The following is a 26637-nucleotide window of genomic DNA, read 5'->3' as shown; positions in this document are numbered from 1 at the left end:
GACACCAGTTTACCTTTGGTTGGGTTTTAAACCCTTTGTTTACAGAATGGTGTTACCATAATGGTTACCATATTTGTTACCATAATTTTTTACTGTAATTGTTTCTTATTCACTTTATAATAAAGTTATAAGTAAATTTATTAGGTCTTACAAGCTCTTTATTAGAATATATACATCCTGTTAATATTCAGTTACAATATGTTAAAAATAAATGTATTTGGAAAAGAGAAGACTAAAGGATAGAAAATGATCTCATGAAGCTTTTATTGGTAGGAAGCAGAAAAGAAAACTATGAGATTGAAATCATTGAGAGGTACTTGACCTACCATTGCTGGCTTTGAAGGGGGCCGTGAGCCACGTGGCCTCTGGAAGCTTAGAACAACTCTGGGCCTACAGCCAACAAGAAAACAGGGACTTTCGTCCTACAACCACATGGAACTGAATTCTCCCAATAATCTAAATAAGTCTAGAAATAGAGTTTTCCCCAGAGCCTGCAGAACTGAAAATAGCTCTGCCAACACTTTGTTTTGACCTTCTGAAACTCAGAGAAGCAGCTGAGTGTGCCTGGATTTCTGACCCACAGAAGTGTGAGATAAGAAATGGGTGTTATTTTAAGCTGCGAAATTTGTATGAAGGCAATAGAAAACTAAAGCAATACCTGTTTATAGACTGAGGTGTTACTGAAGTTTGCAGGCTAACAGTTTTCTCTCAGTTCTTAACTGATTAGTAATGACAGAATATCAGTTTACTTTGACTGGCAAACCCAGGGCCTACTCTGCTCCACTTACTTAGGGCCTGCATCACGACAACTTAGAGAATAGTGTATTTTCTTTCCAATAGTTTACATGTTGATTTTTATCAAGGAAACTTTTAGTTATAGTTGCTCTTTGGTCAGGACTTTCAGACCATGCTTGTTCTGGTCAGCTTCGGATCTGGATCAGTGGTTTAGAAAAGCTGATTCTGAGACTATATTAAAAGAGAATTGTCAATTTCTTCTTCCTCGATTGTAAAGTATTTAAGGTCAAGGACTCTATTGCTCATTTTTGTATACTCTGCAATGCCTGGCATAATACCATTTGATGTAAGTGTGCTCAGTAGTTTTAAGAATTGAATTGGTAAATGTTTGTAGCTACCTAAAAAAGTTTACCCATGGTGTAGGATAATGCGCAACCAAGGTGCAATAACTGATATTAGCTTGCAATATTGATTTTTTTGCAATATCGATTTTTAAAAATATTTCATTATTACAATTATTTAATTATTTTCAAGTCAATGACTTGTATAAATGTAGAAAGCAAGTCTGCATATCCAAACTGGAAGGAAAAAGAAATATACAGGATGATAGAATTGGGATTTTAAATTAAGATTTTTCTATCATTTGATTCCTACACACTTCCCAATCCCAGTGGGCATATATTTTACAATCAGGTGAGAGAAAGGAAGGAAGGAAGGAAAAGAGGGAGGAAGAAAGAAGAAAGGGAGAACAACTAAGGAAACAACAACAACAACAACACACACACTTTTAAAAGGTAAAACATCATCTTGGTAACCCAGAAAAATGGCCCCAAAGTGCTAAACAAAATGTAATAACCTAAGTGTCATTTTAGGACCTATCTTTCCTGATAATAGCTTTTAAGAAAAACATTTGGACCCTGCAATGTTGTCTCCCAAATCAAGACAGGGCAGCATTATGATGTCACTGCAAGAAAGCAGATGGAATGACCCCCAAGGTGGGGGGTGAAAGGAGGTGGTGGTCACACCGCCCTCTCCACTGGCCATATAGTGTGTATCCTATCTGCTCTGGGCAAACTAGCCTTTCTGCAGAGACCAGGAAGGGGTGATAATGCACTAGTTCAATTAATTCTCATAGCAGCCTTGTAAGTTGTGTTTACTTCACTCCCATTTACAGCTGAGGGATTCATATAAAGGTTATGCGGCAAAACCGAGATTCAAACCTGAATCGCAGCACGAATCTGAGTCAGATAGAACTGCTGTCCTCTTCTGCCTGCCAGCCCTGCCATAGGAGAGTGAGGATATGAGGATATATGTGGTGTTCAGTGTGGAGAAGCAGAGACTTACAAGGAGGATACGGCAGGTGCTTTCAAAGACAAAGAGCTGCACTAGAGGGAGGACAGGGAAAATCTGCTGCGTCACTTCCCTCCTCAAAATCTTTCAGTGGCTTTCAGTTGCCATAGAAATAAGTTGTAAACTCCTTAGCAAAAGCTTAGAGATGGTTCTGTAATCTGCTACCGGCCTCCTCTTCACCGCCCATTTCACTCTCACACTCACAACAGACTGCTTTCAGCCCTTCACAGATACAGCCCTCTCTCTCAAGTTCCCTCTGCCTAATACACTCTGTCTGTTCTAGGCCTGGCCAACCTCTACTCATCACCCTTGTCTCAAACACCTCTTCCCGAACCCGAGGACATGGGTTAGTCATCTTGCTAGACATGCCCACAGGACCCTATTCTTTCCTTTTTGTAGCACTTATTGTATTTTAATTGATCGTTTAATATCTATCTATCTAAACAACAAGCTCCACAAAGTTAGGAATCACGTCTCTAGTTCAGTACCATAATTTAGCATCTACCATAGGACTTGATACACAGCAGGTGCCCTGAACAAATATTTAAAAATTGAAGTTAATTAGTAACACTAGAGGAATTAAATGATGGAATGATGGGAAGAGGAAATGGAGGGGATGAACCAAAAGGATGGCAGGGGGTTAACTTTAATGATGGAATGTTTAGACAAAAGATGGACTGGAATGGCATTTCACTGCGGAGCATTTCACTGCGGACTTTCGGAAAATCAGAGGGCACCGTGGTAAGTTGGCCTAGAAAAAGGGACGATCTGACTGTATTCTGCCGTTCTGCAGAGGTCTCTGCTGGTGGCTGTACCTCCTGCCGACGGAGTCATCTTGGACACTGTGCAAACATACAACTAGCAACACACGTGGTGTTTGGTGCTTGTGGAATTTGTTAGAGGAAAAATATCTGTAAATGATTTTTATTTCACAGCTGTTCCCTTTCTCGGTCTCAGTTTTGTGCTTACAGAGGAAATGAAGGAACCAGGTGATCAGGATACTGAGCGGGGGAGATTAGATAGATCAAAGAGTGATGGGAAGCGGTCTCAGAGCTCCTTGAAGTCTGCCTCAAGATGTAAGTAAAGATTATAATATACACTTAGGTTTTTATCATTAAATTTAGGTAACATCGCTGTTAAAGAGTATTTAAGTTTATACAACAGAAATAGTTTACTTGTTTAACTCTATTACTAAATTCTAAGTTCTTTAAGAGCAGAGACTGTGTTTTAACCATTTAATGTCCAGTTCCTGGCCCATAGAAGTTGCATGCAAAAGAATGAAGCTGGACCACTTTCTTACACCATATACAAAAATGAACTCAAAATGGATTAAAGACCTAAATGTGAGACCTGAAACCAAAAAACTCCTAGAAGGAAATATAGGCAGTAATTTCTTTGGCAGTGGCCATAGCCACATTTTTCTAGATAGGTCTCCTAAGGCAAGGGAAACAAAAGCAAAAATAAACCGTTGGGACTATATCAAAATAGAAAGCTTTTGCACAGTAAAGGACAATGTTAACAAAACCAGAAGGCAATCCATTGAATGGGAGAAGATATTTGCAAATGATATATCCAATAAGGGATTCATATCTGAAATATATAAAGAAATTATGCAACTCAACACCAAAAAATCGAAACAACCTGATTTAAAAATGGGCAGAGGACCTGAATACATATTTTTCCAAAGAAGACATGCAGATGGCCAACAGACACATGAAGAGTTGCTCAGCATCACTCATCAGGGAAATGCAAAACAAAACCACAATGAGATATCTCCTCACACTTGTCAGAATGGCTAGAATCAAAAAGGCAAGAAACAACAAGTGTTGGTGAGGATGTGGAGAAAAAGGAACCCTTGTGGTCTATCAGTGCGAATGTAAATTGGTGCAGCCACTGTGGAAAACACTATGGAGGTTCCCTAAAAATTTAAAAATGGAAATACCATCAATCCAATAATTCCACTACTGGGTATTTACCCAAAGAAAATAAAAACACTAATTTGAAAAGATCTATGCATCCCTATGTTTATTGAAGCATTATTTACAATAGCCAAGATATGGAAATGACCCAAGTGTCCAGTGATAGAGAAGATGTGGTATATATATATATATATATATATATATTTCCTGATAATGCATATATATATATATATATATATATATAATAGAATAATACTTAGCCATAAAAAGATGAGAACTTGCCATTTGCAACAACATGGATGGACCTAGAGGGTATTATGCTAAGTAAAATAAGTTAGAGAAAAACAAATACCATATGATTTCATTTATATGTGAAATCTAAAAAGAAAGCAAATGAATAAACAAATAAAAAGCAGAACCAGCTAATCATGGGATTACTATAGCTATAAGGTATAGCTTTTACTGTCTTATTTAAATTTTATTAATTTGAATGTTTTTAACACTAACTTTTCCCAGTAAAGTCCATTATGAAACAAAAAACTAAATAAATAATTAAAAAGCAGAATCAGACCTATAAATATTGAGAACAAACTGATGATTGCCAGAGGGGAAAGGGGTGGGAGGATGGGCAAAATGGGTGAAAGAGAGTGGGATACAGGCTTCCAGTTAGGAATGTATGTCAAGAAATAAAAGGTACAGCATAGGGAATATATTGTAATAGGGTTTATGGTGACAGATAGTTGATAAACTTGTAGTGAGCATAGAATAATGTATAGATAAGTTGAATCATTATGTCATACACCTGAAACAAATGTAACATTGTGTGTCAACTATAATAAAAAAAAAAAGAAAGAAAAAATAGAAGAAAATTTGAGGAATTGTGTAAAAGGATTTTTAAAAGATAGCTTGCTCTTTCTAATGGGGCATCATGGTGTTAGGTGTCTTAGTGGAGTCTTGACTTTTGTAGTTCTAATCCTAAATATAGTTTCAGAAATATAATTTTGATTATTCATCTAGAGGAGACCTGGGGAAATCAATTCATTTACAAAATTTACATTAAACTATTTCAATGTATCTGAGGCATATCTCTTAAATCCATAATTTATCCACATCATGTTTTATTTGAGATGTTTATCTCCTCTTGCTTGGACTCTTACAACAAGGATTTCCACTCAAGCCTTCCTTTTCAAGTCTCTCCATACTACCACTAGAATTATCTTTCCAAAAAATAGGGTTATGTCACTGTCTCCAAAAATGTTGGTTTGCTTCTCTCTTGATTTTCCATTTCCACTTTTCTCCACTCCCTAATTTCTGACACAGGATTATCTACTTTTTGGTTTCCAGTCCTTTGCTGCATTTTCCTGAATGGATGGATTTAATAATAATGACCCTTTGTCTAGCACTGCCTCAGGATCTCCCCTTCTTATATTAGACCCTTGTAGGGGCAGGCCTGGCCTGGTCCTGTTGCTCAGCTCATAAATTCACACATTGTGGTTCTTAGGCTCCCAAAAGATAATGTCAAGTAATTTGCTGATATCCTGAAACCTTTTATCTTGGTGCTGTGAGCAGAGGTCTCTCTTCTGGTTTGGCCACGTATCTGGTAGCTCCCCCATCCACTCTCTCTCTTTCTCTTTTTTTTTTGGCCTGGAGACCTGGAAAGATTTTGGTCTCTTCTACTTTCAGAAATGCTTTGTGTAGACTTGGTATTATTTCTTCCTTAAATGTTTGGTAAAATTCAGCAGTGAAGTATGTTGGCCTGTAATTTTCTTAATGGGAAAATTTTTAGTGAATTCAATTTCTTTAATAAACACAAGGTTGTTTAGTTCTTCTTTTGTAAGTTTTGTAACTTTGTATGTTTCATAGAATTGTACATTTCTTTTAAATTGTAAAATTTGTTGGTATAACTCTAGGGTGTATTTTCATTCCTGATGTTGGAGATCTGTATGGTCTCTCTTTCTTCTTGATTGGTCTAGCTAGGAGTTTCTCCATTTGGTCGATCTTGTCAAAGAGTAAGATTTTGGTTTTGCTAATTTTCTCTATTGTTTGTTTGCCTTTTATTTAATTGATTCTTGCTTTCACTTTTGTTATTTCTATCATTTCACTTTATTTTCTTTTTGCTTTTTCTAGATTCTTGAGGTAGAGCTTTAGGTCATTGAGTCTTGACTTTTCTTCTTTTCTTATACGTGTACAAAAACTAGAAATTTCCCTCTAAGCATTGCCTTAGTTGCATCCCACAAATTTGACGTTATATTTTAATTACCATTTAGTTTGAAATATTTTTAAATTTCCTTGTTGATTTCTCCTTGACCCATACATTATTCTTAAATGTTCTTTGATTTCCAAATATTTGTAGGTTTTCCAGATATCTTATCATAGTTTATTTTTAATTTACTTCAGTTGTAATCAGAAAATATTAGTTACTTTGGAAATAAGGAAATGTTTAATTCAAAATGTAGAAATTATTAAAACAAATTACTTTTAATAGCTGCTGTGAGAGAGGATGCCACAGATGAAACATTTATTGAAGGCAGAGAATCATATTTAGAGGATGATGATTATGATATGGACCATTTGGAAGGAAGTTCAAGTTCATTTCAAGATGACTATGTGGATAACATTGGAGGTAAGTATTATTAGTTTTCTATCAGTAATAGTAACTGTTTTAAAGACAAATTGCCCAAATTGAATAGTTACAAATTCATAGAAATAAACTTGCAGGATGTGTCTGGGTGATAAAAGGAAAAGCATGGAACATACTTTAACAGGGTGATTTAGCAGCTCTGTAGCTATATATTATATTTCTGAGGATCACATACAAGACTCTCAGACTTGGTTTTCTGGGAAGTAGGATGCTCTAAGGAGTGCTCCATCCCAGACTGGTGAATTATAACTCACCCTTGGGACTGATTAGGAGTTGCTCTTTGAGACTGCAGAGACCATGAGCAGAGATCTGCCTTCACCCTGATGCACACAGGCATGTTGGCTCTCCCTCCCATATGCTCACTGGTGGGTGGCATCCCACCCTGGTAGTACTTCCTGCTCGACTGTTGCAGGCTCGGTACATTCCTCCTGTCTTTGTGAAATACAATTTTAGGATTCACCAGACGCTCCTCTTAGTTAAAATATTTTAACTTTTTAGAATCTCAGTATATGGAAGCCCCTGCTCCAGCCACAGAAGAGGCGGAGGAGAAAGTTAAGAAGAAAATCTCGGCGAACTTCTTCTACAATTATGTGGAGCTTGTTTCAATGCCTTTTGTGACTCCGGATTCGAACATACCACTGGATCTTCTCACACTTGTGTATCCACTCCAGTTATATGTGTATAATTTTTGGATTTCAGCTTCTTAGGTCAGGGGTCGGCAAACTAGCCGTACATGCACAAAATCTGGCCTCTCGTCTATTTTTGTGAATAAAGTTTTATTGGAACACAGCAATTCCTATTCATTTACATTTTGTCTGTGGCTGCCATCACACTACAAGGGCAGAATTAAGTAGTTATAACAGAGGGCACCTGGCCCACAAAGCCTAGAATATTTACTGTCTGGCCTTTTCCAGAAAGTTTGCCGATCCCTGTCTTAGGTGATCCTAAGAAGCTTGGCACTTAGAGAAGTTGAGATAGAAATACATGACTTTAATTTAAACAAGCGTTTGTTGATGCCTAATAACCATAAAGAGAAATGATGCTTTTCTGGCTGTTCTTTCATGAGACATGATGTGAAGGAGACCAGAAGGCCTGTTATCCTGGTTTCCCACCTCTACCAGCTGGTGTCCCTTTCTCAATGCCTACCAAGTTAAAAATCATTGATTTCTTAAAACACTGATGCCATAGGCAGGCAGTGGTACTTACACATTATTTATCAGATGAATATCAGAGAAGACAACCCTGAGGAAGTAGGGCCTCAAATAACAAGTTGTTTTTTTTTTAAAGATTTTATTTATTTATTTGAGAGAGAGAATGAGATAGAGAGAGAGAGCATGAGAGGGGGGAGGGTCAGAGGGTGCAGCAGGCTCCCCGCCGAGCAGGGAGCCCGCTGTGGGACTCGATCCCGGGACTCCAGGATCATGACCTGAGCCGAAGGCAGTCGCTTAACCAACTGAGCCACCCAGGCGCCCCTCAAATAACAAGTTTTAAATTGGTCTGGAGAGTAAGAGTCCATGAAAAAAATTAAAGGTGGGGATAATCAACAAGAAGATTTAGGGTCTGCTCTCACTGTACGATGTTAGGTTTGTCAGGTGGAGTTGGGAGATTTCCATTCATGCTCTTGGCTGGCAGTTTAGTATGCTTACCTTCAGAGGGGTGGTGGTGATGACCACATGGCCTCTTAGACAAGGTGTGCTTAAAGAGGAGGGCCATGTACTTCCTGACTCCAGTTTTGCTTTTTATGTAAAAATAGAATATGTTATTATAGTTTTCTGTTTCAATCCCAGGTGTACCTAAAACTAATTCCCTCTGAATCTTATAACTTGGAGTTTTCTCTCCTGAAGACTTTTTTGCGTATGTGGTCTTTGGACAAGTTGCTGATAAAAGTTATGCTGTTGCCTTTCTTCTAGCCTATTTGTTTTAAATGAGGTGGTTTATCAGAGTCGCCCTGAAGCTTTTCCTGAAATACACATAGTCTGGTACCTTTCCTGGACCTACTGCATTATATCCGTGGGGAGAGGGACTTGGGGACTTGTAGTCTGAAAAAGCTTCCCAGGTACTTTTGATTGTGTCGTCTTCTCTGAGCCCCCAATACTGGGGACTTGCTGCTCCAGGATACGGGGATCTCAGTATTGGAGAGATATGCCTAGATTCCAAATAATAAGAGTCAGAGTGACCTTGACTTTTGACTCAAGGTATGAATTGCTTATATTTATGCTGGATGAGTGGCTATATAACCTATAGACGTTTTGTGAACACTTTCAACACCAGGGAAGTCACAAAGTAGCTTATCCCATTTTTGGATAGCTTACATTATTAGCTTTTCCAGACCTTGAATCAAAAGCTACCTCTTTGGAACATCTCCCACTCCCCCTGCTTGTGTTCCCTCTCTCGCTGTCTCTCTCTCTCTCTGTCAAAAAAAAAAAAAAATCTTTAAAAAATATCTAAACCATAGAATAATTCTAAACCATAGAATAATTTATATAAGATGTAATTAAATGCAATTTTATTTTATTTTTTTTAAAGATTTTATTTATTTATTTGTCAGAGAGAGAGAGCACAAACAGGGGGAGTGGCAGGCAGAGGGAGAAGCAGGCTTCCCGCTGAGCAAGGAGCCCAATGTAGGACTCAGTCCCAGGACCCTGGGATCATGACCTGAGCCAAAGGCAGATGCTTAACCAACTGAAGCACCCAGGCGTCCCTTAAATGCAATTTTAAAGTGAGGGTCTTAGATGCCCATGAACAGTGAAGGCCCTGGGTCTCTGATAGGAAGTTAATAAGACGCAAGCCAGAAGAGAGGATGGGATAAAACAGAGAGGAGTTGAAGGTATAGCAGAACATAATTTAACATCGTCAAAGCTCTGGTTAGTGGCTACCGCTGTTCTCTGGGGTGAAAAGAGAAGGATCGGGCTCTAGTTACTAATTAATCCAACAGACATTTATTGAATGCCTAAGGCTCAAGACACTGCACTCGGCACTCTGGGAAATAGAGATGACCTGCGAGAAGAAATAGGCTGTGATTTGAAGGGGAGAGTTTGGGAAGTAACAGTCTTACCCATTCTGCATCGGAGAGCAGCGGCAAGTAAAAGGGAGTCGCCCCCCTCCCCAAAATTAGAGATGATAATATCAGATAAATGATCACATGTGTGATCCCCAACCGCCACCCAAGTTAGTGAAGAGATGGTAGCCTACTTCTACTGTCATAGCTATAGACGTAGCTTTTAGCCCTCCAAAGTGTTACACTGGCACCTGGGAACAGAGAAAGGAGAGAAGGAAGGAAAGGTGAGAACAGCAGTTTGGGGAAAGGGAAAAGGAGGGTAGGTGAAGCCTCCTGCCCCGTACCAGGCTCTGTGAAGATAAAGAGCCTGTGGTTCCCACTCTTTATTTGTAAGGAGGCCTCAGGTAGTTTCCATGAGGCCTGAATAGCTTCAGCAAGATCTTTGGATCACACATTTATTTGCGCTTTTATATAAAATTCAGTTTTAGGTGTTTATATTTTTATTAAATTGATAAAATTCCTTTTTCTTGAACAGATCAAAAGCCCTGAAATGTTCTCTCTCTTTTTCAACTTAACTCTTAGGCAATGAGCTAAGTATAGTTACGTATAGTTGGTTGTAATTTGTATATACTTCACAATTCGATTGCATTAAAATTTTCTCTTTTTTACAATTGTAGATATTTTTCTTGTTAAAAATTCTACATAGTTTCTTTCTCTAAAAATATTCACTTACAAATAAGGGTAAACTTCTAAAATCAGAATTTATTTTTTAAAGAAGGGCCCAAGAAATAAAGATTTCTCCAATGATCCTTTAATTTTTGTGTTCAACAGTGAGTTCTTAGAAAATATGAATCCGGGGCGCCTGGGTGGCTCAGTCGTTAAGCGTCTGCCTTCGGCTCAGGTCATGATCTCAGGGTCCTGGGATCGAGCCCCACATCGGGCTCCCTGCTCGGCGGGAAGCCTGCTTTTCCCTCTCCCACTCCCCCAGCTTGTGTTCCCTCTCTCGCTGTGCCTCTCTCTGTCAAATAAATAAATAAAATCTTAAAAAAAAAAAACGAATCCATCTACTTAAGATACACTATGTAATATATTTCTTTTGCAAACTATATTTTTTGTAGATTAATCTCATTTACTTATTACATTTATATCTTGGGTTATATTAATTTGAACTTGGATGTAGTAACAATGTACCTTTAAGAGATGTTTTATAAAAACTTAGGTTATTTTAACCTCTATATTGAATTAGTTCAGATTTACTCTATAGCATAAATGTGCGTGCACACACACACACTCATGCACACACCTGTACATACTAATGAGCTCAGAAAGGAAATGTTAGCATATTTATTATACATATTTATATACTATATCTTATTTAGTCCATTTTCATAATTTGTTCATATGAATTAAATTTCAATTATATTTATGTGGATTTATTATATTAGTCAGATTGTCACTGGTTTGTCAGAACTTTAAAACATTCTGTCAGAATTTTAAACATCTCGCCTTTCAACATCAAGGAAGAGGCCTATATAATACTTTTACTTTTATAAAATTAATCTGCTTTCAGGATCTCCCTAGGAAAATTAAAATATTGATTAAATCAGAGTATAAGAATTTTCACCTCATTTAAAAACAAAGTTGCATTAGTAATAAATAAAAACTCTGGGTTTCAAAGTAAAATTCCACTACTTCAACACTGAACCTTTGTCTAATGTCACAACTGTTCAAATGTGTTTATTTCATTAGGTTTCCTGTCTCTCGGATGTTTACTTTGTTTCACTTCTTTTCCTTAACAACCTTCCCTCAGTCATTCCTTTGGTTATGACTGCAGAAAGCGGGCCAACCTACAACTTCTGGACAGCAATACTGTGATGTACATAGCTGGGAACCAGCTGATCCTTCTGAATTTGAAAACCAAGGAACAGACGTACCTGCGAAGTAGCAGTGGGAGAGGAATTGGTGTCATTGGGGTATGCTGGTAGTGACTTAGGAAAAAAAAATCTATCCTTTTGTATTTGTTTCTTCTGTGGACCGGCCAGGCTGTTAGGTGCCAATATCATATGCAGTATTGTAGGATTAAGGCATTTCCAATTCAACGATTACAACCACTCCATTCACTGACATGATCTCTGTGCAGTATTACAGCATTATGTTGATGATACTATCATCTCATTTTGCAGATAAGGAAACTGGAGCTGGTAGAGGTTAAGTGGCTTCCCCCAGTCCTGCAGGGTTTTCCTATTGAACTCCATGTTGCCATTCTGCAAAAATACTCAGATGAATAGCACCAATGATAATCCAAATAATAGAGATAAGCGCCAGATAAGATGTAGGTATAGAATCGAACATTAAGAGATCAAGTATAGGTTGTACGTTGAGTAATTTTGAGCAGTCGACAAAAGGATTTGCATGTGATTTGGAGGCTGTCTCTTCCTTCCTCCTCAGGTACCTGTCTCCATCAGTCACCTTCTTTCTTGTATCTTCGGCCTCTACTTCCTTAGACTTTTCATCCTCAGCATAAAAGTACACTAAATCAACTTGTTCTCACCTTAAAGGGCCCCTCTCTAACCATGCCTTCTCTTTACCCGCTAACTTTTCCCTTCAAAGCCAAGCTTCTGCTGTTTTTTTCCCTCCCACCTCGCTGAAATTGCCCGTACTAAAGTGACCAACGGCCCTTTGAGTAGCCAAATCCAAAGAATACCTTTCTAACTGTATCTTACCTGACCTCTCTATAGCACTTGGCCCCATACCTGAGTTTTTACCTTGACTGTTTTTCTACTCTGTGATCCTTAAAAGCAGGTGTCCCTAGATCTGCTCTCACCAATAACAATCCGAGAAACACCTCTTGGTGTCTTTAGAGTCATGAGAGGGGCCCCTGTTCAGAGTAGGCTATGTGAGACAGGGAAAGGAGGAGAAATATGCAGGATTTGGGGTGCATATAAGCAGCACTTCCATAGCAGATGCTCAAAGGGTTTTTTAGAAGGATCATGATCTAAATAGAAGGCTGCCCTGCTCTTACCTTGCCTGTCAGGTGTGAGCAGCCCAGACAGAACTGGGAGGTGCAGGGCCCACATCACGACACCCTGCAGAGGTGGAGGGCTTCCAACAGAAAGCCTGGTGCAGCTCCAACAGAGAGACTGGGCCAACCTAGCAGGGAGTGGTGGGAAATACTTTTGATTAGATTAGATGGGACCTGGTAGGGTATTTAGATTAGAAATGGAGGTGAGTGGAGAGGTTTTGAAGATTCTTGCTCTGAGAAATGAAATAGGGACATGAATGGGAATGGAGAAGGTAAGGAAAATCTAAGATCCACAAATAGAGGGCGCCTGGGTGGCTCAGTTGGTTAAGCGACTGCCTTCGGCTCAGGTCATGATCCTGGAGTCCCTGGATCGAGTCCCGCATCGGGCTCCCTGCTCGGCAGGGAGCCTGCTTCTCCCTCTGACCCTCCCCCCTCTCACGTGCTCTCTCTCTCTCATTCTCTCTGTCTCAAATAAATAAATTAAAAAAAAATCTTTAAAAAAAATAAATAAATAAATAAAAAAAGATCCACAAATAGAACTTGGAGTGGTTATGGAAACAGGATATGGTGAGATGGATGAGTGAAGATAGTCTCATGATTATTTCTTTTTTGATCATCTATCTATACATAACATGTGTGCATGGTAAAGTCCCTGTCCTCAACAAGAATTAATTAATTAATTATGATTGTTTTTTAAAAGATTTTATTTATTTGAGAGAGAGACAGAGCAGGAGCGGGGTGGGGTAGGGAAGGGGAGAGGGACAAGCAGACTCTCCACTGAGCGTGGATCTGATGTGGGGCTCGATCCCAGGACCCCAGACCCCTGACCTGAGCCAAAATCAGATGCTCAAATGACTGAACCACCCAGGCTCCCCAACAAGAATTTATTATATTACATTGTGTGTCCAACAGTACTCAGAACATGCAGGGATTTAAATGAAGAAGGGTTCCGGACCTCTATGAATTCAGAGAGTTTAAAATCCATCTAAAGAGGCAAGACGCATGTTAAAAAGCAAAAAACCAAAAACCTAGATCCATCCAAGTACATGATAATGTGGCACCAGCCGTGTGCAAATATTCACAGGCCCAACGTGAGGGTCACGGGTTCTGTGGAGGGAAGTCAGTCAGGGGCCACCCTGAGGTGTCATGAGCCCTGAGGTCCATATCACCTGCAGAGTACTGAGAAACAGGTAACTATCACTTTTTTTCCTCTCACTTTATGGCCAATAGTAGTTTTGAAATTTCTGTTTTGTTGTACAGTAACTTGGTCTGAGGTCAGTAGGTAGAGGTGTGCTGTGGTCAAGAATGCTAATCCGAATCCTCACCCCCCTGGACTCTGGGCATTTGCATGTCCACAGGGCTTTTCTCCATGCATGCTGGAGCTGTCAGTGCTTGGATAGGGGCCTTTCCTCAACTGTCCTCATCACTTCATTTTTTCCTGAAACAGTTATCCGTTTGTGGATAAGAAGTGTTCTTGCAGGGCAATAAGAAACCTGTGAGAAATGGGTAATGCGGGCATATCAACTATCTTTCAGAAAAGATAGTATGTTGAGTGTAAAGTAAATGACTCATTAATTCCAGATCTCCACTAAAAATAAAACACCAAACTCAACCCCACAGAGCTTCTGATCTGAAAGGGCTGAAACTTTTTCCCTTACTGGAGGCCAGACCTAGAGTGGTAAAAGATGTGCCTGAATTCCTATACAGATTTCTGTGACCGCATATCCCACACAATATTCTTCTGTAAATGGGCATCTAGAAAGATGTAGTCGTAACCTGTTTCCCTCTAAGTCCTTCGTAGCTCCTATTTTTTAGTTCCCCTTTCTTCTTGGCTTCCAACACCTGGCTTGAATCCTACCTCTGACATTTGCAAGCTTTACGACTTCAAGTTACTTAGCCTCTCTGTGCTTATTTCCTCATGAAAAAGAGGGGAAGGATAAGGGTATCCGAACTCACAAGGTTGATGTAAAATTTAAGGGAATTAATTCATATAAAACGTACACGGTGTCTGGGGCACATAATAAGCATGCAATAAGCGTTTTTCTCTCACTGAGTGTCCATCCTATAAAGCCAAGCCTGGTTTCAAGCTGAAGTGATGGGTGTTTACTTGAATGGAAGAGGCGTCAGCAGGAAGACCTTATTATAGGTCTTATGGCCCCATGTGTGGGGAGAAGAAAAAAAGCTACAATGTTATTTTGGGTACCAAAACCTACAGTGCAACCTATATCCTCTGAGGAAAGCTCCTGTTCCACAGGTAGAAAATCAGGAGTTGCAACATGGTAACCGAAAATAGAATTTCATAAAGCACAATATGTGTCTTAAATAGTTTATTTTTGTAATAGCCTATTTTTATTTTTAGGCTATCCATTTACTCTTCCTGCACCTTGGCTTACGAATGAACAAAAATAACAGGAATAAACATAGAATTCTATAAGATTTATACTGCTATCATTTGAAATGCTGACACAAATAGTTTACCCAGGGCACATTTACTATATTTTCCTCTGCATCTGGCTTGAAAATATTTTATCTTTCTCACTTCTAGTAAGTTTATATGTATTTGTGGTGAATTTGTCCAAGGTGAAATTTTTTTTAAACTGAGCTGTAACCTATTCTGGAAACATGAATTTTTCTGTACAAAAATTTAGGCTGATTTATATATGGAGGGTAAACAATTCATCTAACTTAGTTGTTCTCAAAGAGTGGTCCCCAGGCTAGCAGCATCAACATCACCTGGAACTTGTTAGAGATATAAATGCAAATTTTGGGGGCCCAGCCCTGATGTACTGAATCAGAAACTTTGGTGGTAGGGCTTGCCCTCTGTGCCTTAATAAGCCCTCCCTGTGGTTCTGATGTGTGCTAACGATTGAGAACCACTTTCTAGCTCTTCTGATGGCAATTAAAAAAATTGTAGAGGTAGAGATGACTCTATTAACAAAAGTAAAACTTAAAATGAGTATTCCCCTAGGTTTCAGTTTAAATCACATCCATCACCACGTACTTATCAGATGCCCATTTTTTAGTTTTCTATTGGAGTGGATCCTAATAAATTATAAAATCACAGATGCTAAATACTACATTAATAGAACTATTTATAAGAAAATTCTCCTTTTACTATTTAAGTGAGATTTTACTTTTTATAGGTTCATCCTGATAAAACTTACTTCACAGTAGCTGAAAAAGGTGTTTTCCCAAAGATTATCATCTATGAATATCCTTCTTTGAAGCCCTACAGAATCCTTCAAGGTGAGCTCAGTATATCCTCTAAAATATTCCATGTTCAAGGTTAACAACATTCAGGGTCTTCCAGAGACAGAGAACTAGGAGGAGGTAGAAAAGAGATTTACTTAAAGGAATTGGCTTATGTACTTGTAGGGGCTGGCAAGTCTGAAGTTTGTAGGGCAGGCCAGTAGGCTGGACATCCTTGGGCTGGGGCTGATGCTACATGTTCAGGTAGAATTTCATCTTCCTCAGTGAAACCTCAGTTTTGCTTTTAAGGACTTTCAACTGATTGAATGAGGCCCACCCAGATTAAAATAACCACACATGAACTTAATCACCACAGTTCTCTTATGAATTTTGCTTTCCATATAATTAATTTTAGTAGTTTTTTAAACAGACTACTTTTCAGGGCAGTTTTAGATTTACAATAAAATTGAGAGGAAGGTTCAGAGATTTCCCATAGCCCTCTTCCCCTACACGTGCATAACGTTCCCTGTTATCACTCACCAGGTACATTTTTTACTGAGGACCAGTCTCTGTTAGCACATCATAGTCACCCAGAGTCCACAGTGTCCCCTGGGCTTTACTCTTGGTGTTGTATTCTCTGGGTTTAGACAAATGTCTAATGATGTATATCCATCCTTATAATCTCATATGGTGTATTTCCACTGTCCTAAAAATCCTCTGTGCTCTCCCTATTTATGACTGCCTCCACACTGGCAACCACTGATATTTTATTGTCCCCACAGGCTTGCCTTTTCCAGAATGTCACATAGTTGGACTCATACAGTGGGTAGCCTTCTCAGATTGACTTCTTTCACTTAGGAATATGAATTTAAGGTTCCTCCCTGTCTTTTCATGGCTTGATAGCCCGTTTCCTTTTAGTGCTGAATAATATTCCGTTGTCTGGATGCACCACTGTTTATTCATTTGCATATTGAAGGGCATCTTAGTTGTTTCCAAATTTTGGCAATTATGAATAAAGCTGCAATAAACACCTGAATACAGGTTTTTGTGTGAACATAAATTTTCAACTACTTTGGGTATATACCAAAGAGCATAATTACTGGAGCATGGTAAGGGTCTGCTTAGTTTTGTAAGAAACTGCCAAACTGTCTTCCCAAGTGGCCGTACCACTTTGCGTTCCCACCAGCAGTGAATGAGAACTCTTGCTGCCCCACGTCCTCATCAGCATTCGGTGTTGTCAGTGATTTGGATTTTGGCCATTCTAAATAGGTGTGTAGCAGTATCTCAGTCTTTAAATTTGTGGTTCCCATAGGACGTGGAGCGTCTTTTTGAATGTTTATGTGTTACCTGCATGTTTTTGGTGAGGCTGTCTGTTAAGGTCTTTGGCCCATTTTGTAATCGAGTTGTTCATTTCTTATTGTTGAGTGTCAAGAGTTGATTGTATATTTTTGGTAATAGTCCTTTATCACATATGCCTTTTGCAAATATTTTCTCCCAGTCTGTGCCTTGTTTTGTCATTTTCTTGACATTGCCCTTCTCAGAGGAGTTTTTCATTTTAATGAATCTTGGCTTATCAGTGACTTCTCTCATGGATCCTGTCTGTCTTTGGTGTGGAATCTAAAAAGGCATCACCATACCCGAGGCCGTCTAGGTTTTCTTCTACGTTATCTTCTAGGAGTTTTATGTTTTCACATTTTATACTTAGGCCTACGATCCATTTTGAGTTAATTTTTATGAAAGGTATAAGGTCTATGTTTACATTATTTGTTTGCTTGTTTGCTTATTTGTTGCCTAGGGATGTCCTGCTGTTCCAGCACCATTTGTCGAAGAGACTGTCCTTGCTCTGTTATATTGCCTCCATTCCTTTCTCAAAGATCAGCTGAATATATTCCTGTTGGTCTATTTTTGGGCTTTCTATTCTGTTCCATTTACCTATTTATCTATTCTTTCCCCAGTGTCACACTGTCTTGATTACTGTAGCTTTATAGGAAGTTTTGAAGTCAGGTATTATCAGTCCAACTTTGTTCTTTTCACTTAATATTATGTTGACTATTCTGGGTCTTTTGTCTGTCTGTCTGAACTTTAAAATCAGTTTGTTGATATCCACAAAATAATAATCTAATTGTTTTTGTACATTGTTAGATTCAATTTGCTAATATTTTGTTGGGGATTTTTGCATCTATGTTCATGAAAGATACTGTTTTGTAGTTTTCTTTTCTTGAACTGTTGTTTATTACATTAAGAATAAGAAAAACAAAAGTTTTTTATTTTACTTTCACTTACTCCTTCTTCAGTCCTCTTCATCCCTTTATGTATACCTGAGTTTCTGACCTATGTTATTTGCCTTCTGTTTAGAGAACTTCTTTTTAACATTTCTGGCAAAGCAGGTCTCCTGGCAACAAATTCCTTCAGTGTTTGTCTGAGAAAGTATATATTGGTCACTTTTGAAGGATAATTTCACAAGGTACAGAATTCTAGGTTGGTGGGGTTTTTTTCCCTTCCTTTCCTTTAAATATTTCAGTCCATTCTTCTTGCTTATATGGTTTCTGAAGAGAAGTTGGATATAACTCTCCATTCTTCTATAGGTAAGGTTTTTTTCCCCCTTGGGCTTTTTTTTAGGAGTTCTTCCTTTATTTTCATTTTCTGTAGTTTTCTGGGCATTATTCTAGTTGGTGTTCTCTGAGCTTCCTAGATCTGTGGTTTGGTGTCTGATATTAATTTGCGGGAAATTCTCAGTCATTACTGTTTCAAATATTTCTTCTGTTCCTTTCTCTCTTTCTTCTCCTTTTGGTATTCCCATTATACATACACTATACTTTTTGTAGTTGTTCTATAGTTCTTAGATATTCTGTTCCATTTTCATCAGTCTTTGTTCTCTTTGCTCTTCAGTTCTCTGAAGATTCTATTGATCTATTCTGTAGTTCATAGATTATTTCCTCAGCTGTGTCCAGTTTACTAATGAGCCCACCAAAGACATTTTTCATTTCTGTTATAATGTTTTTTATCTCTAGCATTTCCTTTTCGTTCTTTCTTAGGATTTCCATTTCTCTGCTTACATTGCCCATTTGTTCTTGCATATTGTCTACTTTATTCATTAGAGCCCTTAGCATATTAATCATAGTTGTTTTAAATTCCCAGTCTGATAATTCCAACATCTGTGCCATATCGGGTTCTGATGCTTGTTCTGTCTCTTCAAACTGTGTTTCTTGCCTTTTGGTATGCTTTGTAATTTTTTCTTGATAGCCAGACATGGTGTAGTGGGGAAAGATAATTGCTGTAAATAGGCCTTTTATAACTTGGTGGTAAGGTGTGGGGGGGAGGGGAAGTGTTCTTTAGTTCTCTGATTAAGTCTCAAATTTTTTGTGAGCCTCTGCCTCTGAACTGAACTTCACAAATGTTTCTGAGTTGTTTTCTCCCCCTTCGGTGGGACAGGATGATTATGATGAGGGAATAGAAGGTAAGCTGAGGACAAAGCAGAAGCTGACACCCCACAAACCGCCTCCCCCATGGGATATATGTGACATTCCTCAGACACTCCTGGATGCCCTAAAGCTAAGGAAAGGAAAACCAAATCATTAACTTATAGAGATCACAATCCTGCAAGACCTGAGTCTCCCTCAGTTTACAAATGTCTTAGCAATCTACAAGAACAAAGCATTTCTGTCAATAACCTAGCTTCCAGAAGGAAATGTAGATGCAATTAAATGTCCTTATAACCTGCAGCCCATTGACAGATACTTGAAGCAGCAGAGTGTAATGTTCCTCCAGGAAGCTCCCAACTATCTTAATGTTGATGCCTTGCTAGAAGGAAAAACAACCTTAATTTGACAATGGCGAGGCCTCTGGTGTCTTGTAGGTCCTCTTTAGCATATGAAAAAGTTCTTTTGAAAACCTCCCTTTTTCCTTACCTCCCCCAGCCCCATGGTATATAATCAGCCACCTTTCACAACCCTGGTGCAGCTGCTCTTTCTGCCCACGGGTCCTATCCCCGTGCTTTAATAAAACCATCGTTGTGCACCAAAGACATCTCAAGAATTCTTTCTTTGTCCTTGGCTCCGGACCCCACCCACCGAACCTCACCTATATTCCAAAACCACATCAGTTAGAGGGGGCTGGAGTTGGGTATTTCCTTCCCCAGGTTAATTAGTTTCTCCTGAGGGCAGGCCTTATTAAGAAGAACGAAATGTTCTGATGTGTTTCAAAATGGTTCCTTTTCTCCCTCCCCCTGTTGAAAGCCTGAGTTGTTTTTCTAGTATTTACTGTGGGAACCTGGTCAAGCTCCTGGGGATAAATCTCACAATATTGTTGGGACCCACTTATGACTGGGTCCCCCTGGAGTTTTTAACTCTCCAACTTGTCTACACTGAGCTCCAGCAATTCTTTAGTTATAACTGTTCAGGTTTTTATTACCCTGGCCCTGGTTCTCTCTGCTGTTTTAGCTGTTACTGCTTGTGAGTTCCTGCTGTGATAAGTTGCAAATGCACCTCACCCACCAGTCTCTCCAGTCTTGGGAGCAGCCATTTGCCCTGTGTCCTTCCCTCACTTATGAATCCAAGAAGAGTTGTTGATTTTTCAGTGTGTTCAGCTTTTTATTTGTTGTTAGGATGGAATGCTGACTTCCAAGCTCCTTACATGCATAACCAGAAACCTGAAGTCCTCAAATTTTATTTGATGAATTTTCCAGTGGCAAATTTCTAATTACAGATTGATACCTTTCTGCCATCTAACAGGATTTTGTACCCCCCTACCCCACTCCATAAAATGGAATGTGTTCTCAAGGTGTTTTTCTCATGCAAAATGTGACTAAGATTTCTTCACTCTCCCCCCTCATGTCATGTAATACATTCTAAAGCCAAGGGTGATGCATGATTTTGGATTGTTTCTTTGGGAATTCTTGGCATTCTTTCATCAATAGTTATCACCAAGGGTACTCACTCTCTTTCCCTCCTTTTTTTTTTTTTAATAATACACTTTTGAAAATGAAATGTTGCCTTTGTTCATTAGACTCCCATTCATCCTTTCAGATGGGACTGAGCTGGGCTATGCTTATGTGGATTTTAACTACAATGGTACCTTGCTAGCCTCTGTTGGCAGCAACCCTGATTACACACTGACCATCTGGAATTGGAAAGAAGAACAGCCCATACTGAGGACAAAAGCTTTTTCCCAGGAAGTTTTTAAGGTTACTTTCAATCCTGAGGATGATGAGCAGCTTACTACATCGGGATCAGGCCACATCAAGTAGGTTGTGTGACTGGTACAGGTGCTGGTAGATTATCATTAAGGATATTGTCTTAAGAGGATCAGCCATCTGGAGACATTTGTGCTGATGTTAACATTAGGATAATTTTTAAATGTGTTCTCTTCAAAGCTAACTGTAGTGCTGCTTTTCTAATCGGATATGGGGCTTTTATTACTGAAACCAGTATAGATAAAAAGAAGGGCTTTTAAATTTAGCCTGCTGCCTTACAGGCTTTACCACCTAAAAGGGTTTGTATACTGCTTACTAACATGGCATATTGAGTTTTCAGATCCACTTTTAAATTTGTGGCAGCAATATTGTATGATGGCTAAGTCATTTTGACATCTCTGAACTCAGTATTCATCTGTAAAACATGAGTTATAACAGAATCATTCCTAACACAGGACCCTCAGTACTAAATTGTAACAGAGCCTACTTTTGATCTCAGGTCTCTGGCTCAAAATTCCATGTCCTTTTCACTCTTTCACACTCTGCTCTCTTTTTCAGGATGGAATGATTTTGTCTTTTTCGGTCTTCGTTCTACCCTGTCTTATGCATTTATTTAACAACCTTCTACCACCTCTGTCAAGCTGCTCATAACTAGATTTCCAGTGTCCTTTTCGAGAAAGACATTTTTATCCTAAGTTTCTCTTATTCCAATTTAAACCTGGCTCTCTTCTTATTTATTCATTAGAAATACAGATTAATTGAATAGATTTTAAAATGGAAATTTGGGGGAATTCTTAAGTAATCTTCTGCTAGCTGTAGGCTAAAAATTTCCAATTCTTTACATTCTCCCATCATTTAGTAAAGTGCATATTTTCTTTGCATTGTATCTTTGGAGAGAGAAATCAAATAATTTCATGTGTGAAGTGCTGTAGAAGAAACAGAGTATATGGAAATGTATGATCAGGGGACCTATGAAAGCCTTGGAGAAGGATGTTGGTTATTTAAGCTTTTGGCTTCATATTACTGGCTTGTTGATACCATCCATTATCTATTTTATATCTAGTTGGTAGGCCAGATTCTTTTTTCTACATGTTTTTCATCATCTGACTGTTCACTTACTTAAACTATTAATAATAAATGCTAGTAATAACCAACCTTTATTCATTGATTTTATGTGCAAGGCACTGTTCTAAGAGTTTTTCAACAATTTTATGAGGTAGGTTCTACTAGTATTCTTATTTTATTCATGAGAGATTGAGAGCACAATCACTCTTAAGCTACACAGCAAGTAAATTAGAATTTTTTGAAAACTTTTACCTCTTTTTACATGCCAAGATGGAAATGTTCTATGTTGTCCAGTCTAGTAGTCACTAGCTGCATGTAGCTATTGAGTACTTGAAACTGGCTGGTCTGACTGAAACAGAGTTTTAAATTTGATTTAGTGTTAATTACATTAAGTCTAAATTAAGATAGTCAAACTTGGCTAGGGCCAACTGCATAGGACAGCATGACTCTAAGATAAAATATCCTGAAAAGCAGGGAATTTATTTTGTCTATTTTGCTCAATTCTGAATTCATATTACCTAGAACTTTGCCTGACAGGTAGGTGATACTTAATACATATTAGTTAGATGAATGAATAAATGAAATAATATATGTGACTCTGAAACATGTAAATGCTTGAGTGATAATAAAAATAAATAAAGCCTCTTTGAGGTGCATTCAGTCTCTTTCTTGTTTGCAGGTTCTGGGAAATGGCTCTAACATTCACTGGTCTCAAGCTTCAGGGCTCATTGGGTCGATTTGGCAAAACAGCCACTTCTGATATAGAAGGTTACATGCAGCTCCCGGATGGGAAGGTGAGTACAGCCACTATTCTACAATAATAAAATTATGTTTTGAAAATGAAAATATATGAAAGTACATTAGACATTCTAAAAACCACTGCCAATGTTAGTAATAATGGATACTATCATTGTAAATATAATGAACATGTAATTTTGCCTCTTCAGATTATCAATTTTAATTAATATAGTTCTAGGGAGTAGTCATGATCCACATGTAAATACCTTTTTTTATGCTAAATATTATACACGCATATATAAAGTATGCAAGCATTTTAATATATTAACATAGTGACATATTGTCACTTATTGTCATGGATTATTATGTTTATCTGTCCCTCCTCTTTTGTCATGATGCTCCAAGAGGACTTACTGGCTCAAAGGTTGTATACAGTCTTGTGGCTTTCTCTTTTATTGTCAGATTATTTTTTAGGAAGATTGAGCCACTGCACAGTGGCACCCTACAGATGCACTCAACTTTAATCTGTTAGTTTATTCTTTAACATTGTTAGTTTATTTTCTCTCTTCTTCTTGCAAAATTTGTGGGCATATTGCCTAGAGGAATACCTCTTAAACATCCTAAGAACTAGTGTTTGTTGGTACATACTTGGGGAAGTGCTGGATTAAATGGATTAATAGGAGCTGGTTCCAAATGACTATTCCTGTTTGAAATTGGATATTATTATGCTATAATCTGCTGAGTTCAGTAATGGCCTCACAATTTTTGACACATCTTATAACATTTAATATTATCACTCTTAAAAACTAGAATCTACAATGGAATATAACTCAGCCATCAGAAAGGATGAATACCCACCATTTGCATCAACATGGATGGAACTGGAGGGCATTATGCTAAGTGAAATAAGTCAAGCAGAGAAAGACAATTATCATATGGTTTCACTCATCTGTGGAACATAAGGAATAGCGTGGAGGACCACAGGGGAAGGGAGGGAAAACTGAATGGGAAGAAATCAGAGAGGGAGACAAACCATGAGAGACTCTGGACTCCGGGAACCACACTGAGGGTTACAGAAGGAAGGGGGCTGGGGGGATGGGGTTACCGGGTGATGGGTATTGAGGAGGGCACGTGATATATTTGAAAAATTACCAGCAATGTACAGCCTAATCACAATGATGTAAAATTATGCATAATGCTAGGAAGAAATACATACAAATGTGATTAGTGGTTGTTTCCGAAGTGGTGAATTTTCATTTCTATATTTTCTTATTTTTCTATACTTATTTTTTTTACTTTCATAATCAAGAAAGAGAAACTATAAAAATAATTCTCACCTGCCATTTGAGGCATAAATATCCACGTTTGTCTGTTTTAATGCACATTCCTTCCTTTCTGCATGCCTGCCAGGTGCTCTCGGGCTCAGGGTGGGGCAACATGCTGTTGTGGGAAGGCGGCCTCATCAAGGTTGAGCTCTGTCGAGCTGGAAGGAAGTCTTGTCATCAGGGTCCCATTAACCAGATAATGCTGGATGAGGGCGAAGTTATCACCGTTGGGGCAGATGGATGTATTAGGGTAAGTTTTCTTGACACTTGGTCAGTAGCACGCACACAAATGGATTCCAGATCACCCTTTTGGGTGATAATGCTTTCCTTGTGGTAAATATTTCAATTCTAGTCAAAATTAATTTATAGCATCTTAGGAGTGCATTTTCTGAGGGGAACTTCTGTTATTTTGATTCTGTCATTGAAATAGTAGTTTCAGAAGATGAAAACCTATTTTAGCAGAACATAAACAGTGGATACAGATGTCCTTTCAAAACACACAGTATGAATGGGCCATTTTCTAGGGACAAAAGTACCAAACATTTCTTATTTTTTTTTTTTTAAAGATTTTATTTATTTGACAGAGAGAGACACAGCGAGAGAGGGAACACAAGCAAGGGGAGTGGGAGAGGGAGAAGCAGGCTTCCCGCTGAGCAGGGAGCCCGACACGGGGCTCGATCCCAGGACCCCGGGACCATGACCTGAGCCGAAGGCAGACGCTTAATGACTGAGCCACCCAGGCACCCCAAACATTTCTTATTTTTGACTGAGGTTACCCATTAGAAATGACACTGAAAAGTGAGCTGATGAGGTTTGCCTATGGATACTCCCCTCCCCTTGCTCCTTACACTGGTGAATTCACTTGTCCTCATCTGCAGACACTATCCAGTCCATAGTGTGGGCTAGCCTGGAACACTGCTCCAGCATCTAAGTGCTCCTGGTTGTTGTCATACTCTGCTGTTGCTGGCAAAGCTGGAGGCTGCTGATTTGCCTTGTGGTCCTCTTGGTACATATTCCTACTGGTGCCTTTCAGAAGAAAGTGGTAGTATTCTCTGGGGAAATAATATTTCCTTAGGAAGTATTATTATGAGAAGTAAGACTATATTTTTGAAAATAGTCTGGTCATTCTGTGATACCTGTTGTACTTACTATGTCTAATGCACTGTTTAAACCATCTCTCTCCCATTCTTGTCTTCTTGGCATAGGCTTTTTGAACCCAAGTATACATTTTTACATTACCATATTAAATTTAATTTTGTTAGATTTTACTCATTGTTCTGGGAAATTTTTATGTCCTTTTGTTTGTCATAGAGTATATTCACTATGCTTCCAAGATATATGTCACCCAAAATGTCAAAATACCAACTGGAAGGAAACCTCAAGAGAAAAGAAGTCAAATACTTCAGAGTGTCCCTTCATGAACACCACTAATTTCTAAACTGGCTTCTTTTAAAAATTTCATCCTAATCTCTTTAGTCTTTTACACAGTAAATCTCTACATCTAACCCTTTGGGAAAAACCTACCCCAACTCCCAGGAGTTAGTTCTACCCTAGGATTTGGGCCTCTCCCCCATGAGGCTAGCCCTAGGTGACAACATGAATCCTCTTTGAAAGTTACTTTCCCAAAGGCTGAGTTATCGAGTCTAGGTTAACAGGGTGGGGTGTATCAATAGATCCATTCAGGGTAGGCTTTGGTACTTCACAGAGGAAGTCCTTCTCAATCTCTCTTCCTCCTGAGGTGAACCTCTGCTCCCTCATGCTTCCATAGCATTCTGCTCTCCTGTCCCAGAACAATAATCCTTAACTGAATGGTATAATCTAAATCAATAATGAGAACCATTTTCTTGTGAAGACATCATCTACATCCATTTTCTCCTGATAATGAAGATTGTGCTTGAATCATTAAAAGGCCTATTTCCCCTTTCCAGGGGCCCACTGGTAAATTCAAAACAGGGCTCATTATAATGTCTCGCCAAATAACAGGAACATTTACTCCTTAGGGCCACTTTATATGCAGAAAGACCTAAGAGATACCTTGACATAAAGTTTACATTGGGCAAATTAGAATTCTTATTCAGGCTGTATTCTCTCACTAATCTCCATATATACAGAAGACACTATGATAATTTATTATGCTCCAGTTGGGAGCAATATCCCAGGGGTCACATTTTGGCTGGTGTTCTCATTACACCTACTTGCTAATTTGCATGAAGCAAGAAGAATGACTTTTGGAAAAAAAAATCAGGGCCTTTTCTTTCTTTTTTCTCAATTTTTTAAATTTTTAATTCAATTCAATTAACATCTAATGTATTATTAATTTCAGAGGTAGAGATCAGTGATTCATCAGTCTTATATAATAGCCAGTGCTCATTACATCACATCACATTAATGTCCATCACCCAGCTACCCCATCCCGTGACCCCCCTCCCCTCCAGCAACCCTCAAGTTGTTTCCTATGATTAAG

The 26637-nt window shown here is 38.6% G+C and overlaps 1 protein-coding gene across 1 annotated transcript in view; it reads left to right on the top strand.

Annotated features, from left to right (window-relative positions):
• The window catches only part of CFAP44 (cilia and flagella associated protein 44), a 144635-nt gene that overhangs the window by 3416 nt on the left and 114582 nt on the right, over positions 1 to 26637 (top strand). The window contains exons 2-9 of the mRNA XM_036107180.2: positions 3043 to 3161; positions 6490 to 6627; positions 7144 to 7303; positions 11454 to 11616; positions 15809 to 15911; positions 20879 to 21095; positions 22790 to 22904; positions 24259 to 24423. Of these exons, the coding sequence (XP_035963073.2) occupies positions 3062 to 3161; positions 6490 to 6627; positions 7144 to 7303; positions 11454 to 11616; positions 15809 to 15911; positions 20879 to 21095; positions 22790 to 22904; positions 24259 to 24423 (1161 nt within the window). The 5' untranslated portion in view covers positions 3043 to 3061. The remainder of the gene's footprint in view (positions 1 to 3042; positions 3162 to 6489; positions 6628 to 7143; positions 7304 to 11453; positions 11617 to 15808; positions 15912 to 20878; positions 21096 to 22789; positions 22905 to 24258; positions 24424 to 26637) is intronic.

The sequence above is a fragment of the Halichoerus grypus genome, chromosome 1, assembly GCF_964656455.1.
Source record: "Halichoerus grypus chromosome 1, mHalGry1.hap1.1, whole genome shotgun sequence".
In the NCBI taxonomy this organism is placed as follows: domain Eukaryota; kingdom Metazoa; phylum Chordata; class Mammalia; order Carnivora; family Phocidae; genus Halichoerus; species Halichoerus grypus.
Note: the sequence above shows the minus strand (reverse complement) of the source record. Positions and strands in the feature narration are given on the sequence as shown.